Source organism: Chlorocebus sabaeus, chromosome 20 (genome assembly GCF_047675955.1).
Source record: "Chlorocebus sabaeus isolate Y175 chromosome 20, mChlSab1.0.hap1, whole genome shotgun sequence".
Lineage (NCBI taxonomy): Eukaryota > Metazoa > Chordata > Mammalia > Primates > Cercopithecidae > Chlorocebus > Chlorocebus sabaeus.
The window spans coordinates 135,252,153-135,271,962 of NC_132923.1; the positions used below are offsets into that span (position 1 = coordinate 135,252,153).

The 19,810-nt window shown below is 51.6% G+C and overlaps 1 protein-coding gene across 1 annotated transcript in view; it reads right to left on the reverse strand.

Moving 5' to 3' along the window:
• Positions 1-2,496: 2,496 nt before the first annotated feature.
• Positions 2,497-19,810, reverse strand: part of LOC140709313 (ATPase family AAA domain-containing protein 3C-like) — a 36,370-nt gene continuing 19,056 nt past the window's right edge. Inside the window, exon 12 of the mRNA XM_073007955.1 lies at positions 2,497-2,580. Within this exon, the coding sequence (XP_072864056.1) occupies positions 2,497-2,580 (84 nt within the window). The remainder of the gene's footprint in view (positions 2,581-19,810) is intronic.

Below are 19,810 nucleotides of genomic sequence, written 5' to 3' on the forward strand. Positions count from 1 at the left end.
CACACCCGGCTAATTTTTTTGTATTTTTAGTAGAGACGGGGTTTCACCATCTTGGCCAGGCTGGTCTTGAACTCCTGACCTCGTGATTCACCCGCCTTGGCCTCCCAAAGCGCTGAGATTACAGGCGTGAGCCACCATGCCCGGCACGCCTGCAGAGTTTCACATGCCGGAGAGCTGCTGCTGTGTCATCGCTCATGGAGGCATGGACCCGAATTTCAGCCCTCTCTGCCTCTCCTTTCAGTGGCCAGCAATGGGCTGTCCAGCGAAGGACCTTGCACAGCCTATCAGAGACTGGTCTGGCACGCGGCCAGCGTGAAATCCTCAGGTTGGTTCTCTTCAGATGTGGGAGCAGCCTCCCTTCGGGGTCTCCTCAAAGTGCCCAGGGCTCTCCCCAGCACTGCCTGCCCCTGGCCTTCTGAACACTTGCCACGTGGATCACAACCTTGTCGCTCTTCTTGTCTCAACTAGAAGTAACCGCAGCATGGCCCTTCCTGATTTCCAGGTGCAAGTCGAAAAGCATGCAGTGGCCTCATGACGTGTTCAGGCCCTTGGCAAGGGAGTCCTGGCGGGTGTCAGCGTCTGCACTGCACCCTGAGTGGACTGACTCGGGGCCAGGATTGTCAGGGGAGCTGGAGGAGCCACGGGACAGCAGGTTCACAGAGGCCTGGATGGAGCACTCTGGGGCCAGAGTTGTTTGCAGACTTGGTACAGATTCAAAGACTTCAAAATGCCTGGGGCTACATAAGGGGCAGGACTTCCCAGAGGAGGGCCTCTGGAAGGGCCATTCCTTGACACGGAGATGGAGGCGGCAGTGCCTTTCACCCTCTCTGGGAGGCCTTGTGCTGTGCTCGGCCTTGGTGTGCAGAGATGAGCAGAAGGGAGGTACAGCCTCTGCCAGACGGGTATGTGGGGAGCAGGGTTGTGGCCAGGGCCACCGCTCTGCCCTCTCAGGATTGCAGAGCTGGAGCCCCTCCCAGCTTCTCATGTGAGTCTGAGTCGTCCACAGAAACCACTGAGGCCATCAGGAATGAGCCCGTGGTGCCCCGCTGCCACCCGCAGGGCACTCCGTGAGCTGGGCCTGGGCTCAGTGTGCAAGGGACATCTCCTCTCAGGTGACCGTGGGCTCCGATCTGCCATCACCTTGGAGAATGGGGTCGGGGGCAGGGGCTGTATGAAGGAAAGTCTACCCCTCGACAGGAGATGGGACCAGAGACCCGAGCCTGAGACCCTGGCCGCCTGCTGACCAGCAGTGCAGTTGTGAGCACGCCATCTGCAGTGACACACACAGCCCCCGGGTCCTGCTCAGGTCTCCGTGGCCTGACTTGGGGGCTGTGTGGAGCTCAGGAGAAACCCAAAGTCCAGCCAGCTGCGCCCCCCCACAGACACCTCCTGCACACACAGGCAGGGGGGCCTCGTGTGTCTCACTTATAATCACACCGGAGGGCAAACTCTGCGTGGTGAGCCTGACCCCAGCCAGCCCCCCACGAATGGTCACCACACCCGGCTGGTGGGTGGTGCGGACTTGGGTGTCTGGTGGGGCCATGGGATGCACAGAGCTGGGTTACACCTGAGAACAGTGTGGTAGGAAGTCACCGCTGGCCCCCACATCACTCTGCAGCCTCGTTCTTCTCGGGGGACCTGGCCTTCAGGAGGGAGGGGCTGCTGGAGCGCAGGCAGCTGGTCCCGGGCAGCATTCAGACCCAGGCCCGGCCATGGCGGGCGCCTGATGTCAAGTGCCCCACGCTGTGGTCAGTAAATTCTCCAGAAAGCTCCCGCCTCTGCCTCTTCTGTCACTTTTCACCCCAGGACGATGCTAGGCGGCCCCTGAAACCCCGCACAGCATCAGCAAATAGACACGGCAGTGAGGCAACTGTGGGACTTTATTAGCTAAACAGACACCAGCTCCAGCCGCAGGCTTGGACCGGCCAGCTGAGAGTGTGGCCTCAGACACGCCGGCCAGGTTCCCTGCTTCCCGGCCACGGTTGGAAGCAGTCTCCAGGCCACCCCACCTTGGTCTGGCGCCAGCAGGCGCCCCCACATCTGCCTCTGCTGTGGGAGTGAGAACAAAGACCCCGCCTGCCCCGCTCCTGCTACCCTGGGGGCTCAGCCGGCACCCACCCTCCCAGGGGCCTGGGCAGGGGCTGGGTTGCAAAGCCTCCCACGCCCCCTCTGAGCCAGATGGAAAATGCGTCTCCCAAGAGTCTCCTGGGGAGCAGGACGGAGGCCTGCCCCTCCCTAGCCGGAGCCCACAAGAGGGGGTTGTCCTGGGGGGCAGAACGACTAACCCCCACCACAAGACATCCTGGTGTACAGAGGCCCTGGGAACAGCCCATGCCCCACCCAGGAGCATATCCTAAACGTGCAGGCGCCAGCAAGGCAGGGGAAGGAGGGGTCCGCTGCCAGGATGCATGAGGTGTGGGTATCGCCTCAGACTTAAGAGAAGGGGCGCTCCAACCCGCGCCCAGGCCCCTCCGCCTTCAGCCAGCACATCTTCTGTCAGTACTGCTGGATGGCATAACGCACGCAGGCGTCCATCACGGCCTCAGTGAGGACACCGTTCTCGGAGACGTATGCCGTGGCCTAGTGAGGAGAGAGGGAGCTGAGGGAGGCCGCCATGGGAACCCTGCACCTGTTACGCACGCCAGGTCCCCGAGGTGGGGCGGGCCCAAGCCAGGGGCACCAGGACGGCCTCAGGGTGAAACACAGGCTTCCCACACCACGGCACAGCCCAGCATGCGTGTGGACACCGGGAGCGGCCCCTGCAGAGCCACAGCCCTGCCTACGTCCTCAGCACTGCTGTTTCTCGATGACTTCCTAATAATAGAAAGTCCAAGGGCAAGCCCCACTGACGGCTGACCCAGGGCAGCACCCAAGAGGCCGGGGAATTGCAGACCCTCTGTGTGTCTCAGCCGTGGCCAGGCAGTGCCCCCGGGTCACACTGCACCTCAGACCCTGACCCTCAAAGGTCTCCAGGGCAGAGGCAGCCACTGCCCAACGTGGGGCGCCAAGGCCACCCCTGCCCCCACCTTCCTGTCTCCTGGCACAGGGCTTGGCATCCAGCACACAGAGGCTGGAGCTGCTGGGACGGGGCCCTTGGTGCTGTCTCAGGCACCTCAGGTCCAGCCCTTCTGCCATGGACAGGTCACTCTGCATCCCAGCGCCAGTGAAAGGCATGGAGACCCCAAGGGGAGGCACCTGTGGGTCAGGGTCTGGGCATGGGGACGCCCACTGGGCACCAAGCTCGGGAGTGCACCAGGACGCCTGGAGGAAGCACAGGGCAGGGGACGCTTCCCAGACAGTTGAGGGGGTCCCTCACCCCGTCCCAGCTGTGCCTCCCAGAGGCAGGATTCATCTCACAGGGTGCAGAGGCAGCAGCACACCATCCTCCCACAACACGGCTGCCACGACCGGACCTGCCATGGGGATGACCACGTGGTGCCCGTCCCCTCTGGCAGCGCCCACACCTCGCCAAGAGCCACCGTGTGGGGAGACACTGACTGGAGTTGGACCGCCACTGTGCGTCAGGAGCCCAAGGGTGCAGGAGACACTGACCGGAGAAGGACCGCCACTGTGCGTCAGGGGGCCAGGGCTGCTAAACATCATTTTTGGTCTTGAGCCGACCGAAGAGAGTTCAAACAGGTGCAGGAACCCTCAGGGTGCCCCCGAGTGGCTGCACCTCACCCAGGGCCCAGTGGAGGAAAGGGGTTGAGCAGATGTTCATGGGGCCACCCCACCAGGAAGCATGGGACCTGGCAGAGCCCACCAGAAGTAACAGCTAAACGTCAGGTGGCCTCCTGGGTGGGATTCTGGGGCAAGACCCAGTCCCAACAGCATTCAGCAATGGGAGGCCGAGGCGGGCCGATCACAAAGTCAGGAGATCGAGACCATCCTGGCTAACACGGTGAAACCTCATCTGCACAAAAAATACACAAAATTAGCCGGCCGTGATGGCAGGCACCTGTAGTCTCAGCTACTCAGGAGGCTGAGGCAGGAGAATGGCGTGAACCCGGGCAGAGGAGCTCGCAGATTCAAGATTGCACTACTGCACTCCACTCCAGCTTGGGCCACAGAGGGAGACTCCAATGAAAAAAAAAAAAAAGAAAGAAAGAAAAAGAAAAGGAACATCTAGAATCCATATTGGAAAAAACACCCCCACAACATCAGCAAAGTTACAGGATACAAAATCGACAGCAAAGAAAGCTGCAGTTCTTCATAGAAACAGTGTATAATATGAAAGGGAATGACGAAACCATTTCCATTTACAAGAGCATCCGAAAGAATAAAATACTTGGAGCTTCACTGAACCAAGAAGGTGAAAGACTTGTACAATGTAAACTGGCTGGGCATGGTGGCCCACATCTGAATCCCAGCAATTTGGGAGCCAGGGGCAGGCGGATCACCTGACGTCATTAGATTAGGCCCATCCCGGCCAACAACTAAACTCCAGCCTGGCTGACTGAGAGAGACTTCATTTCTAGAAAAAAAATAATAATAAATAAAACCAAACAACATTGCTAAGAGTCGTTAAGGCAATACAGAGACTGAATGCAATCCCTGTAAAAACCCAAATTACTTTTTAAAATATAGAAGAAGCATTACTAACATTGATATGGAATCTCTAGGCATCTTGAATTGTCCAAGGGAAAAAAAAAAAAAAGACAACAACAACTTCTTTTTTAATTTTTGCTTTTTCTTGCAAGGGAGACTCACTCTTGTCATCCAGGCTGCAGTGCAGTGACAGGATCTCAGTTCACTGCAACCTCCACCTCTTGGGTTCAAGTGATTCTCCTGCCTCAACCTCATGAGTAGCTGGGATTACAAGAACACGAACATGCCAGGCTGACCTTTTACTGTTTAGTAGAGAGAGGTTTTCACCATGTAGGCCAGGCTGGAGTCGAACTCCTGACCTCAGGTGCTCCACCCACCTTGGTCACCGGATTTCCTCACAGCCCTCTGAGTACTGGAGAGGAACAAAAAAGACGCCCGGCCCGGTGTCTCACGTCCTCAAGCCCTGCACTTTGGAGGCCGAGGAGGGTGAAACACTTGGGGACAGGAGAACAAGACCAGTCTGGCCAATTTGGGGAAAAGCTGTTTCTACTAAAAATACATAAAAATGAGGCGAGCATTGTGCTGGGCGCTTGAAATCACAGCTATTCAGGAGGCTCAGGCAAGAGAATTGTTAGAACCCGGAAGGTGGAGAAAACTAGCCAGTCGTGGTGGCGGGCACCTATAAACCCAGCTACTCAGGAGGCTGAGGCAGAGGTTGCAGTGAAGTGAGACCCCGCCACTGCACTCCAGGCAGGAGGACAATACTGAAACTTCGTTTAAAAAAAAAAAAAAAGGTCAGACGTGGTGGCTCACACCGGTAATCCCACCGCTTTGGGAGGCCGAGGCAGGTGGATCACGAGGTCAGGAGATCAAGACCATCCTGGCTAACGCGGTCCAACCCCATCTCTACAGAAAAAAACACAAAAAAATGAGCTGGGCGTGGTGGCAGGCACCTGCGTCTCAGCTACTCAGGAGGCTGAGGCGGGAGAATGGTGTGAACCTGGGTGGGGGAGCTCGTGGTGAGTGAAGATCGCGCCACTGCACTCCACTCCAGCTTGAGCGACTGAGGGAGACTCCATAACTAAAAAAAAGAAAAAAGAAAAAAGAAAAAGAAAAAGAAAATCTACAATCCGCATTGGAAAAAACCTCCCCACACCATGGTCAGAGTTACAGGATACAAAATCAACAGCAAAGAAAGGTGCACTTCGACATACTTGGAGTGAATAATCTGAACGGGGAAAGACGAAACCATTTCCATTTACAATAGCCTGCGAAAGAATAATATACTTAGAGATTCATTGAAGCTAGAAGGTGAAAGGCTTGTACAATGCAAACTGGCTGGGCGTGGTGGCCCACGTCTGAATCCCAGCACCTTGGGAGCCAGAGGCAGGGGGATCACCTGACGTCATTACTTTGGGACCATCCTGGCCAACAACTGCATTCCAGCCTGGGGGACAGTTTGAGACTCCATCTCTAGAAAAAAAATAATAAATAAAATCAAACAACATTGCTAAGAGATGTTAAGGCAATACAGAGACAGAATGCAATCTCTGTAAAAACTGAAATTATTTCTTACAAAACAGAAGAAGCATTATTAACATTGGTATGGAATCTCTAGGCATCTTGAGTTGTTCAAGGAAAGAAAAAAAACAACAGCAACACAAACTTTTCAATATTTTTCCCTTTTTTTTTCTTTTTTCCGAGGGAGTCTCATTCTTGTCATCCAGGCTGCAGTGCACTGACACGATCTCACTTCACTACAAACACCACCTCTTGGGGTCAAGTGATTCTCCTGCCTCACCCTCCCAAGTAGCTGGGATTACAAGCACACACGAACATGCCAGGCTGATTTTTTATTGTTTAGTAGAGACAGGTTGTCCCCATTTAGACCAGTCTGGAGACGAACTTCTGACCTCAGGTGCTCCACCCACCTTGGTCACTGGATTTCCTCACAACTGTCTGTGTTCTGAAGAGGAACATAAAAGAGGCCGGGCCCAGAGGAACATAAAAGAGGCCGGGCCCGGTGTCTCACACCCGCAATCCCTGCACTTTGGAGTCCGAGGAGGGTGTATCACTTGAGGTCAGGAGTCCAAGACCAGTCTGGCCAATTTGGTGAAAAGCTGTTTCTATTAAAAATACAAAAAAAAGGGGGCAAGCATTGTGCTGGTCGCTTGTAATCGCAGCTGTTCAAGAGGCTCAGGCAAGACAATTGTTAGAACCCGTAGGATGGAGGTTGCAGTAAGCTGAGATCACACCACTGTACTCCAGGATGGGAGACAGAGTTAGATTCCATCTCTACAAAAACACAAAAACTAGCCAGGCGTGGTGGTGGGCACCTATAATCCCAGCTACTCAGGAGGCTGAGGGAGAGGTTGCAGTGAACTGAGTCCATGCCACTGCACTCCAGGCAGGGGTACAAGAGTGAGACTTCGTCAAAAAAAAAAATAAAAAAAGTTCAGATGCGGTGGATCACACTGGTAATCCCACCACGTTGGGAGGCCGTGGCAGGCGGATCACGAGGTTAGGAGATCAAGACCATCCTGGCTAACACGGTCAAACCCCATCTCTACTAAAAAAAATAGACAAAGATTAGATGGGCGTCGTGTCAGGCACCTGAAGTCTCAGCTACTCAGGAAGCTGGGGCAGGAGAATGGCGTGAACCCGGGTAGGGGAGCTCGTAGTGAGTCAAGATCGCGCCACTGCACTCCACTCCAGCTTGGGCAACAGAGGGAGATTCCATATCAAAAAACAAAAAAACAAAAAAAGAAAAAGAAAAAGAAATAGAAAATCTATAATCCGCATTGGAAAAAACCACGGCACTACATTTGCAGAGTTACAGGATACAAAATCAACAGCAAAGAAAGGTGCACTTCTACATACTGGGAGTGAATAATCTGAACGGGGAAAGACGAAACCATTTGCATTTACAACAGCCTCCGAAAGAATAATATACATGGAGATTCACTGAAGCAAGAAGGTGAAAGGCTTGTACAATGCAAACTGGCTGGGCATGGTGGCCCACGTCTGAATCCCAGCACTTTGGGAGCCAGAGGCAGGTGAACCACATGACGGCATTACTTTGGGAGCATCCTGGCCAACAACTGCACTCCAGCCTGGGTAAAGGTTGGAGACTCCATCTCTAGAAAAAAAATAATAAATAAAACCAAACAACATTGCTAAGAGATGTTAACGCAATACAGAGACTGAATGCAATCCCTGTAAAAATTCAAATTATTTCTTTCAAAATAGAAGAAGCATTATGAAAATTGGTATGGAATCTCTAGGCATCTTGAATTGTCCAAGGGAAGAAAAAAAAACAACAACAACACAAAGTTTTCAATTTCTTTTTTCTTTTTTTTTTTCTTGGAGAGTCTCACTCTTGTCATCCAGGCTGCAGTGCAGTGACACGATCTCAGTTCACTGCCACTTCCACCTCTTGGGTTCAAGTGATTCTCCTGCCTCACCCTCCCAAGTAGCTGGGATTACAAGCACACACGAACATGCCAGGCTGATTTTTTACTGTTTAGTAGAGACAGGTTTTCACCATTTAGGTCAGGCTGGAGTCGAACTCCTGACCTCAGGTGCTCCACCCACCTTGGTTACCGGATTTCCTCACAGCCCTCTGAGTACTGAAAAGGAACACAAAAGAGGCCGGGCCTGGTGTCTAACATCCTCAATCCCTGAACTTTGGCGGCCGAGGAGGGTGAATCACTTGAGGTCAGGAGTCCAAGACCAGTCTGGCCAATGTGGTGAAAAGCTGTTTCTACTAAAAATACAAAAAAATGAGGCGAGCATTGTGCTGGGCGCTTGTAATCCCAGCTGTTCAGGAGGCTCAGGCAAGAGGATTGTTAGAACCCGGAGGGTGGAGGTTGCAGTAAGCTGAGATCACACCACTGTACTCCAGCCTGGGAGATGCAGTTAGAATCCATCACTATAATAACACAAAAGTAGCCAGGCGTGGTGGCGGGCACCTATAATCTCAGCTACTCAGGAGGCTGAGACAGAGGTTGCAGTGAACTGAGACCCCGACACAGCACTCCAGGCATGGGGACAAGAGTGAGACTTCTTAAAAAAACAAACAAACAAAAAAGGTCTAATGTGGTGGCTCACACCTGTAATCTCACTGCTTTCGGAGGCCGAGGCAGGTGGATCACGAGGTCAGGAGATCAAGACCATCCTGGCTAACAAGGTCAAACCCCATCTCTAGTTAAAAAAATACAAAAAAATTAGCTGTGCGTGGTGGCAGACACCTGTAGTCTCAGCTACTCAGGAGGCTGAGGCCAAAGAATGGCATGAACCCGGGCGGGGGAGCTCGCTGTGAGTCAAGATTGCGCCACTGCACTCCATTCCAGCTTGGGCGACAGAGAGAGACTCCATATCAAAACAAACAAACAAACAAACAAAAAAGCAAAAGGAAATCTAGAATCCATATTGGAAAAATCAGCCCCACGACATCAGCAAACTTACAGGATACAAAATCAACATCAAAGAAAGCTACAGTTCTACATACTAGGAGTCAATAATCTCAACGGGGAATGACGAAACCATTTGCATTTACAATAGCATCCGAAAGAATAAAATACTTGGAGACGGCCGGGCGCGGTGGCTCAAGCCTGTAATCCCAGCACTATGGGAGGCCAAGACGGGCGGATCACGAGGTCAGGAGATCGAGACCATCCTGGCTAACACAGTGAAACCCCATCTCTACTGAAAAAAGAAACACAAAAAGCTAGCCAGCGAGGTGGCAGGCGCCTGTAGTCCCGGCTACTCCGGAGATTGAGGCAGGAGAATGGCGGAAACCCGGGAGGCGGAGCTTGCAGTGAGCTGAGCTCCGGCCACTGCACTCCAGCCTGGGTGACAGAGTGACACTCCATCTCTAGAAAAAAAATAATAAATAAAACCAAACAACATTGTTAAGAGATGTTAAGGCAATTCAGAGACTGAATGCAATCCCTGTAAAAACCCAAATTACTTTTTAAAATATAGAAGAAGCATTCCTAAAATTGATATGGAATCTCTAGGCATCTTGAATTGTCCAAGGGAAAAAAAAAACAACAAGAACAGCAAAAACTGTTTAATTTTTTTTTTTTGGAGGGAGTCTCACTCTTGTCAACCAGGCTGCAGTGCAGTGACAAGATCTCAGTTCACTGCAACCTCCACCTCTTGGGTTCAAGTGATTCTCCTGTCTCAGCCTCCCGAGTAGCTGGGATTACAGGCACACACCAACATTCCCAGCTGATTTTTTTTATGTTTAGTAGAGATAGGTTTTCACCATTTAGGTCAGGCTGGTGTCCAACTCCTGACCTCAGGTGCTCCACACACCTTGACATCCCAAAGTGCTGGCATGAGCCACTTAGGCATGAGTCACTTACAGGCATGAGCCACTGAGACCGGCACAAAAAAAGAAACAACTCTTGAAGGACAAAGTTGGCGCTGGGCGAGGTGGCTCACCACCGCTCTGAGCAATGCGAGATGAATGTACCCGTAAGGGACATCAGAGCGAGAGCTCAGTCACTCTCTCTGCCCCGTGAGGCACTGACAGAGAACACGCCACCGGGGGGACCGAGCTGGCACCCTGACCTCGGACCTCTAGCCTTCAGAGCTGTGGGGACACACGACCCAGTGGTTATGGCAGGCCCAGCAGCTGACCACACTCCTGTTCATTCCCCCTTGTTATTAGTATTATTTTTTGAGACGGATTTTCCCTCTCATTGCTCAGGCTTCAGTGCAATGGCGTGGTCTCGGCTCACCTCCAGTGATTCTCCTGCCTCCGCCTCCTGAGTAACTGGGATTGCTAGCATGCCCGGCTGATTTTGTATTTTTAGAGAGACGGGGTTTCTTCATATTGATGTGGTTGGTCTGGAATTCCTGACCTCCGGTCATTCGCCCGCTCCGGCCTCCCAAAGTGCTGGGATTACAGGTGTGAGCCACTGCACCCGGCCTATTTTTTCTATTTTTCCTGGAGATGGGGTTTCACCACCTTAGCCAGGCTGGTCTCCAACTCTTGACCTCAGGTGATCCACCCAGCTTGGCCTCACAAAGTGCAGGGATTACAGGCGTGAGCTACCATGCCTTTTGGAGACAAGGTCTCACTCTGTCACCTACACTGGAGTGCAGTGGCACGAACATGGTTCATTGCAGCCTCCAACTCCCAGGCTCCAGCAATCCTCCCATCTCTGCTTCCTGAGTAGTTGAGATCACAGGCACATGATACCATGCCTGGCTAAATTTTGTATTTTTTGGAGAGATGAAGTTTCACCATGTTGTCCAGGCCAGTTGTCCAGGCCAGTCTCGAAATCCTGAGCTGAAGCAATCTTCCTGCCTCGGTCTCCCAAAGTGCTGGGATGACAGGAGTGAGCCGCCACACCCAGTCAAATTCCTATTATTAGTTTTTGAGACAGAGTCTGTCTCTGTCACCCAGGCTGGAGGGCACTGACGTGATCTTGGCTCACTGCAACCTCTGCCTCCTAGGTTCCAGAGATTCTCCTGTCTCAGCCTCCCGAGCAGCTGGGATTACAGGTGCCTGTCACCACACCTGGCTAATTTTTGTATTTGTAGTGGAGATGGGGTTTCACCACGTTGGCCAGGCTTGCCTCGAACTCAAGCGATCCACGCCTCCCAAAGTGCTGGGATTACAGGAGTGAGCCACCACGCCCAGCCCAAATTAATGTGATTATTTTATCGATTGATTTTTTTGATATGGAGTCTCACTCTGTCGCTCAGGTTGAAGTACAGCGGCACTATCTTAGCTCACCACAATCTCCACCTCCCGGGTTCAGGCGATTTTCCTGCCTCAGCCTCCTGAGTAGCTGGGATTACTGGCACACACCCAGCCATCACGCCCGGCTAATTTTTGTATTTTTCATAGAGGTGGAATCCAACGTGGTGGCCAGGCTGTTCTAGAACTCCTGGCATCGAGTGATCCTCTCTCCTCAGCTTCCCAGCATGCTAGGAAGAGGCATGAAACAGAGCCCCTGGCCCAAATTCTTCTTCTTTTTTAAGACAGTGTCTCACTCTGTTGCCAAGGCGGGAGTGCAGTGGCACAGTCACAGCTCAGTGCAACCTCAAGGTCCTGGACTCAAATGATCCTCCTCCCTCAGCCTCCCAAGCAGCAGGGAACTGGGGCAGGGGAGAACCAAAGGGAAACTGAGGCCCAGACGGCTGGGCTAGCATGGAGCAGGCGGCAGCGGAGAGGTCAACGGGAGAACCAGGCTTTCTCTGGAACAGAGTGGCTTTTGATGTCACTGGAGAGAGCAGGAATTTCGGTCAGGTGCACAGAAGGACTCAGACCGGGGACCTGGGGACGCAAAGACGTGGAGTAGCCTCTGCTCATCTGGAGTGTTCCCCGGGGCTCTCATCACCTGGAGGGCTCTGTCGGCCGTGCCTGCTGCACCCACCGCCGGCAACAGGGAGCCTGAGGGCCTCAAGGCACAAGTGCAGCTGGAGCCGCGCCCCACGCCATGAGGCACCAGGGCCCCGCGTGGCAGCTGGAGGAAGGCCAGGGCAGCAGCCGCAGGGGATCATGAGGAGCCTCTCCCTCCAATCCCGACACGGGGGTCTCATGAGGAGCGTCTCCCTCGAATCCAAACATGGGGGGTCTCAGAGTAACACTGCACATCACCTCCCCTCACTGCCAGGGCCTGGGGGTGGTCAGGCACAGGATTTCCTCACAGCCCTCTGAGTACTGAAGAGGAACATAAAAGAGGCCGGGCCCGGTGTGTCACATGCGAAATCCCTGCACTTTGGAGGCCGAGGAGGGTGAATCACTTGAGGTCAGGACTCCAAGACCAGTCTGGCCAATTTGGGGAAAAGGTGTTTCTATTAAAAATACAAAAAAATGAGGCGAGCATTGTGCTGGGCGCTTGTAATCGCAGCTGTTCAGGAGGCTCAGGCAAGAGAATTGTTAGAACCCGGAGGGTGGAGGTTGCCGTAAGCTGAGATCACACCACTGTAGTCGAGCCTGGGAGACGGAGTTAGATTCCATCTCTACAAAAACACAAAAACTAGCCAGGCGTGGTGGCAGGCACCTCTAATCCCAGCTACTCAGGAGGCTGAGGCACAGGTGGCAATGAACTGAGACCGTGCCACCGCACTCCAGGCAGGGGGACAAGAGTGAGACTTCATCAAAAAAAATAAATAAAGGTCAGATGCGGTGGCTCACACCGGTAATCCCACCGCTTTGGGAGGCCGAGGCAGGTGGATCACGAGGTCAGGAGATCAAGACCATACTGGTTAAGGCGGTCCAACCCCATCTCTACTGAAAAAAATACAAAAAAATTAGCTGGGCGTAGTGGCAGGCATCTGCAGTCTCAGCTACTTAGGATGTTGAGGTAGGAGAATGGCGTTAACCCGGGTGGGGGAGCTCGTGGTGAGTCAAGATCGCGCCACTGCACTCCACTCCAGCTTGGGCGACAGAGGAAGACTCCCTATGAAAAAAAAAAAAAAAGAATGAAAAAGAAAAAGAAAAAGAAAATTTGTAATTCGCATTGGAAAAACCTCCCCACGACATCTGCAGAGTTACAGGATACAAAATCAACAGCAAAGAAAGGTACAATTCTACATACTGGGAATGAATAATGTGAACGGGAAAAGACGAAACCATTTCCATTTACAACAGCCTCCGAAACAATAATATACTTGGAGAGTCACTGAAGCAAGAAGGTGAAAGGCTTGTACAATGCAAACTAGCCGGGCATGGTGGCCCACGTCTGAATCCCAGCACTTTGGGAGACAGAGGCAGGTGAATCACCTGACGTTATTACTTTAGGACCATTATGGCCAACAACTGAACTCCAGCATGGGTGCCAGTTTGTGACTCCATCTGTAGAAAAAAATAATAAATAAAATCAAACAACATTGCTAAGAGATGTTAAGGCAATACAGAGACTGAACGCAATCCCTGTAAAAACTCAAATCATTTCTTATAAAATAGAAGAAGCATTAAAAAAATTGGTATGGAATCTGTAGGCATCTTGAATTGTCCGAGGGAAGAAAAAAAACAACAACAAAACAAACTTTTCAATTTTTTTTTTTTCGAGCGAGTCTCACTCTTGTCATCCAGGCTTCAGTGCAGTGACACGATCTCAGTTCACTACAAACACCACCTCTTGGGTTCAAGTGATTCTCCGGCCTCACCCTCCCAAGTAGCTGAGATTACAAGCACACACGAACATGCCAGGCTGATTTTTTACTGTTTAGTAGAGACAGGTTTTCACCATTTAGGCCAGGCTGGATTCGAACTCCTGACCTCAGGTGCTCCACCCACCTTGGTTACCGGATTTCCTCACAGCCCTCTGAGTACTGAAATGGAACATAAAAGAGGCCGGGCCTGGTGTCTCACATCCTCAATCCCTGCATTTTGGCGGCCGAGGAGGGTGAATCACTTGAGGTCAGGAGTCCAAGACCAGTCTGGCCAATTTGGTGAAAAGCTGTTTCTACTAAAAATACAAAAAAATGAGGCGAGCGTTGTGCTGGGCGCTTGTAATCCCAGCTGTTCAGGAGGCTCAGGCAAGAGGATTGTTAGAACCCGGAGGGTGGAGGAAACTAGCCAGGCGTGGTAGCTGGCACTTATAATACCAGCTACTCAGGAGGATGCAGCAGAGGTTGCAGTGAACTGAGACTCCGCCACTGCACTCCAGGCAGGGGGACAAGAGTGAGACTTCGTCCAAAAAAAATAAATAAATAAAGGTCAGATGTGGTGGCTCACACCGGTAATCCCACCGCTTTGGGAGGCCGAGGCAGGTGGATCACGAGGTCAGGAGATCAAGACCATCCTGGCTATCGCGGTCCAACCCTATCTCTACAGAAAAAAATACAAAAAAATTACCTGGGCGTGGTGGCAGGCACCTGCGTCTCAGCTACTCTTTAGGCTGAAGCAGGAAAATGGCGTGAACCTGGGTGGAGGAGCTCGTCGTGAGTCAAGATCGCGCCATTGCACTCCACTCCAGCTTCGGCGACAGAGGGAGACTCCATAACGAAAAAAAAGAAAAAAAAAAAAAAACAAATAGAAAACCTATAATCCGCATTCGCAAAATCCTCCCCAGGACATCTGCAGAATTACAGGATACAAAATCAACAGCAAAGAAAGGTGCACTTCTACATACTGGGAGTGAATAATCTGAACGGGGAAAGACGAAACCATTTCCATTTACAATTGCCTCCGAATGAATAATATAATTGGAGATTCACTAAAGCAAGAAGGTGAAAGGGTTGTAAAATGCAAACTGGCTGGGCATGGTGGCCCACGTCTGAATCCCAGCACCTTGGGAGCCAGAGGCAAGCGGACCACCTGACGTCATTATTTTGGGACCATCCTGGCCAACAACTGCACTCCAGCCTGGGTGACAGTTGGAGACTCCATCTCTAGAAAAAAAATAATAAATAAAACCAAACAACGTTGCTAAGAGATCTTAAGGCAATACAGAGACTGAATGCAATCCCTGTAAAAACTCAAATTATTTCTTACAAAATAGAAGAAGCATTATGAAAATTGGTATGGAATCTCTAGGCATCTTGAATTGTCCCAGGGAAGAAAAAAAACAACAACAACACAAACTTTTCAATTTTTTTTTCTTTTTTTTTCTTTTTTCCGAGGGAGTCTCACTCTTGTCATCCAGGCTGCAGTGCAGTGACACGAACTCAGTTCACTGCAACCTCCATCTCTTGGGTTCAAGTGATTCTCGTGCCTCACCCTCCCAAGTAGCTGGGATTACAAGCACACACGAACATGCCAGGCTGACCTTTTATTGTTTAGTAGAGACAGGTTTTCACCATTTAGGCCAGGCTGGAGTCGAACTCCTGACCTCAGGTGCTTCACCCACCTTGGTCACCGGATTTCCTCACAGTCCTTTGAGTACTGGAGAGGAACATAAAAGAGGCCGTGTCCGGTGTCTCAAATCCTCAATCCCTGCACTTTTGAATCCGAGGAGGGTGAAACACTTGGGGACAGGAGAACAAGACCAATCTGGCCCATTTGGTGAAAAGCTGTTTCTACTAAAAATACAGAAAAATGAGGCGAGCATTGTGCTGGGTGCTTGTAATCGCACCTGTTCAGGAGGCTCAGGCAAGAGAATTGTTAGAACCCAGAGGGTGGAGGTTGCAGTAAGCTGAGATCACACCACTGTACTCCAGCCTGGGAGATGCAGTTAGACTCCATCACTATAATAACACAAAAGTAGCCAGGCGTGGTGGCGGGCACCTATAATCTCAGCTACTCAGGAGGCTGAGACAGAGGTTGCAGTGAACTGAGACCCCGACACAGCACTCCAGGCATGGGGACAAGAGTGAGACTTCTTAAAAAAACAAACAAACAAAAAAGGTCTAATGTGGTGGCTCACACCTGTAATCCTACCGCTTTCGGAGGCCGAGGCAGGTGGATCACGAGGTCAGGAGATCAAGACCATCCTGGTTAACAAGGACAAACCCCATCTCTAGTTAAAAAAATACAAAAACATTAGCTGTGCGTGGTGGCAGACACCTGTAGTCTCAGCTACACGGGAGGCTGAGGCCAAAGAATGGCATGAACCCGGGCGGGGGAGCTCGCTTTGAGTCAACATTGCGCCACCGCACTCCATTCCAGCTTGGGCGACAGAGAGAGACTCCATATCAAAAACAAACAAACAAACAAACAAAAAAGCAAAAGGAAAAGGAAATCTAGAATCCATATTGGAAAAAACAGCCCCACGACATCAGCAAACTTACAGGATACAAAATCAACATCAAAGAAAGCTGCAGTTCTACATACTAGGAGTCAATAATCTCAACGAGGAATGACGAAACCATTTGCATTTGCAATAGCATGCGAGAGAATAAAATACTTGGAGACGGCAGGGCGCGATGGCTCAAGCCTGTAATCCCAGCACTATGGGAGGCCATGACAGGCGGATCACGAGGTCAGGAGATCGAGACCATCCTGGCTAACACAGTGAAACCCCATCTCTACTGAAAAAAGAAACACAAAAAAGTAGCCGGCGAGGTTGCAGGCGCTTGTAGTCCCAGCTACTCCGGAGATTGATGCAGGAGAATGGCGTAAACCCGGGAGGCGGAGCTTGCAGTGAGCTGAGCCCAGGCCACTGCACTCCAGCCTGGGTGACAGAGTGACACTCCATCTCTAGAAAGAAAATAATAAATAAAACCAAACAACATTGTTAAGAGATGTTAAGGCAATTCAGAGACTGAATGCAATCCCTGTAAAAACTCAAATTACTTCTTACAAAATAGAAGAAGCATTATTAAAATTGGTATGGAAACTCTAGGGATCTTGAATTGTCCAAGGGAAAAAAAAAACAAAAACAAAACCTTTTTTTTTAATTTTTTAATTTTTTTTTCTTTTTTTTTTTTGTGAGGGAGTCTCACTCTTGTCACCCAGGCTGCAGTGCAGTGACACGATCTCAGTTCACTGCAACCTCCACCTCTTGGGTTCAAGTGATTCTCCTGTCTCAGCCTCCCGAGTAGCTGGGATTACAGGCGCACACCAACATGCCAGGCTGTTTTTTTTATGTTTAGTAGAGACAGGTTTTCACCATATAGGCCAGGCCGGTGTGGAACTCCTGACCTCGTGATATGCCCTCCTCGGCCTCCCAAAGTGCTGGGATTACAGGTGTGAGCCACTGCACCCGGCCAATTTTTTCTATTTTTTCTAGAGATGGGGTTTCACCACCTTAGCCAGGCTGGTCTCCAACTCTTGACCTCAGGTGATCCACCCAGCTTGGCCTCACAAAATGCAGGGATTACAGGCGTGAGCCACCATGCCTTTTGGAGACAGGTTCTCACTCTGTCACCCACACTGGAGTGTAGTGGCATGAACAGGGTTCATTGCAGCCTCCAACTCCCAGGCTCCAGCAATCCTCCCATCTCTGCTTCCTGAGGAGCTGAGATCACAGGCACATGGCACCATGCCTGGCTAATTTTTGTATTTTTTGTAGAGATGGAGTTTCACCATGTTGTCCAGGCCAGTTGTCCAGGCCAGTCTCGAAATCCTGAACTGAAGTAATGCTCCTGCCTCAGCCTCCCAAAGTGCTGGGATTACAGGAGTGAGCGGTCACACCCAGTCCAATTATTATTATTATTTTTTGAGACAGAGTCTCTCTCTGTCACCCAGGCTGGAGTGCACTGACGTGATCTTGGCTCACTGCAACCTCCGCCTCCTAGGTTCCAGAGATTCTCCTGTCTCAGCCTCCTGAGCAACTGGGATTACAGCTCCCTGCCACCACACCTGGCTAATTTTTGTGTTTGTAGTGGAGATGGGGTTTCGCCACATTGGCCAGGCTTGCCTCGAACTAACCGATCCACGCCTCCCAAAGTGCTGGGATTACAGGAGTGAGCCACCACGCCCAGCCCAAATTATTATGATTATTCTCATTTATTTCTTTCTTTCTTTATTTTGATATGGAGTCTCACTCTGTTGCTCAGGTTGAAGTACAGCGGCACTATCTCAGCTCACCACAACCTCCGCCTCCCGGGTTCGAGCAATTTTCCTGCCTCAGCCTCCTGAGTAGCTGGGATTACTGGCACGCACCCACCCACCACTCCCGGCTAATTTTTGTATTTTTCCTAGAGGTGGGGTTCAACATGTTGGCCAGGCTGGTCTGGGACTCCTGGCCTCGAGTGATCCGCTCTCCGCAGCCTCCCAGCATGCTGGGATTACAGGCATGAAACACAGCGCCTGGCCCAAATTCTTCTTCTTTTTTAAGACAGTGTCTCACTCTGTTGCCAAGGCTGGAGTGCAGTGGCACAGTCACAGCTCAGTGCAACCTCAAGCTCCTGGACTCAAATGATCCTCCTACCTCAGTCTCCCAAGCAGCTGGGAACTGGGGCAGGGGAGAGCCAAAGGGAAACTGAGGCCCGGACGGCTGGGCTAGCATGGAGTAGGCGGCAGCAGAGGGGTCAACGGGAGATCCAGGCTCTCTCTGGAACAGAGTGGCTTTTGTTGTCACTGGAGAGAGCAGGAATTTAGGTCAGGTGCACAGAAAGACTCAGACGGGGGACCTGGGGACGCCAAGAGGTGGAGCAGCCTCTGCTCATCTGGAGTGTTCCTGAGGCAGCCGGTGCATGGCCCCAGGGCCTCCCATCACCTGGAGGGCTCTGCCCACCGCTGTGCCTGCCGCACCCACCGCCAGCAACAGGGAGCCTGAGAGCCTCAAGGCACAAGTGCAGCCGGAGCCGCACCCCACACCATGAGGCTCCAGGGCCGGGCGAGGCAGCTGAGGAAGGCCAGGACAGCAGCCAGCAGGGGACCAGGAGGAGCCTCTCCCTCCAATCCCGACACGGGGGTCTCATGATGAGCGTCTCCCTCGAATCCAAACATGGGGGGTCTCAGAGTAACACTGCACATCACCTCCCCTCACTGCCAGGGCCTGGGGGTGGCCGGGCACAGGATTTCCTCACAGCCCTCTGAGTAGTGAAGAGGAGCATAACGGAGGCCAGGCCCGGTGGCTCACATCTGCAATCCCTGCACTTTGGAGGCCAAGGAGGGTGAATCACTTGAGGTGAGGAGTCCAAGACCAGTCTGGGCAATTTCGTGAAACCTGTTTCTACTAAAAAGAAAAAAAAAATGAGCCGAGCATTGTGCTGGGTGCCTGTAATTGCAGCTGTTCAGGAGGCTCAGGCAAGAGGATGGTTTGAACCCGGAGGGTGGAGGTTGCAGTAAGCTGAGATCACACCACTGCACTCCAGCCTGGGAGAGGGAGTTAGATTCCATCTCTACAAAAACACCAAAACTAGCCAGGCGTGGCGGCGGGCCCCTATAATCCTGGCTACTCAGGAGGCTGAGGCAAAGGTTGCAGTGAACTGAGACCCCGCCACTGCACTCCAGCCAAGGGGACAAGAGTGAGACTTCCTCAAAAAAAAGTCAGATGCGGTGGCTCACACCTGTAATCCCACCACTTTGGGAGGCCGAGGCAAGCAGATCATGAGGTCAGGAGATCGAGACCATCCTGGCTAACACGGTCAAACCCCATCTCTACTAAAAAAATACAAAAAAATTAGCCGGGCGTGGTGGCAGGTGCCTATTGTCCAGCTACTTGGGAGGCTGAGGCAGGAGAACGGTGTGAACCTGGGAGACAGAGCTTGCAGTGAGCCGAGGTCAAGCTACTGCACTCCAGGCTGGATGACAGAGCAAGACTCTGTCTTAAGAAAAAAAAAAAAGGAATGTTGAAAGTGTGGGGAAAAGAAAGAGAGATCAGCCTGTTACTGTGTCTATATAGAAAGAAGTAGACATAAGAGACTCCATTTTGTTCTTTGTTCTGTATTTGAGATGCTGTTC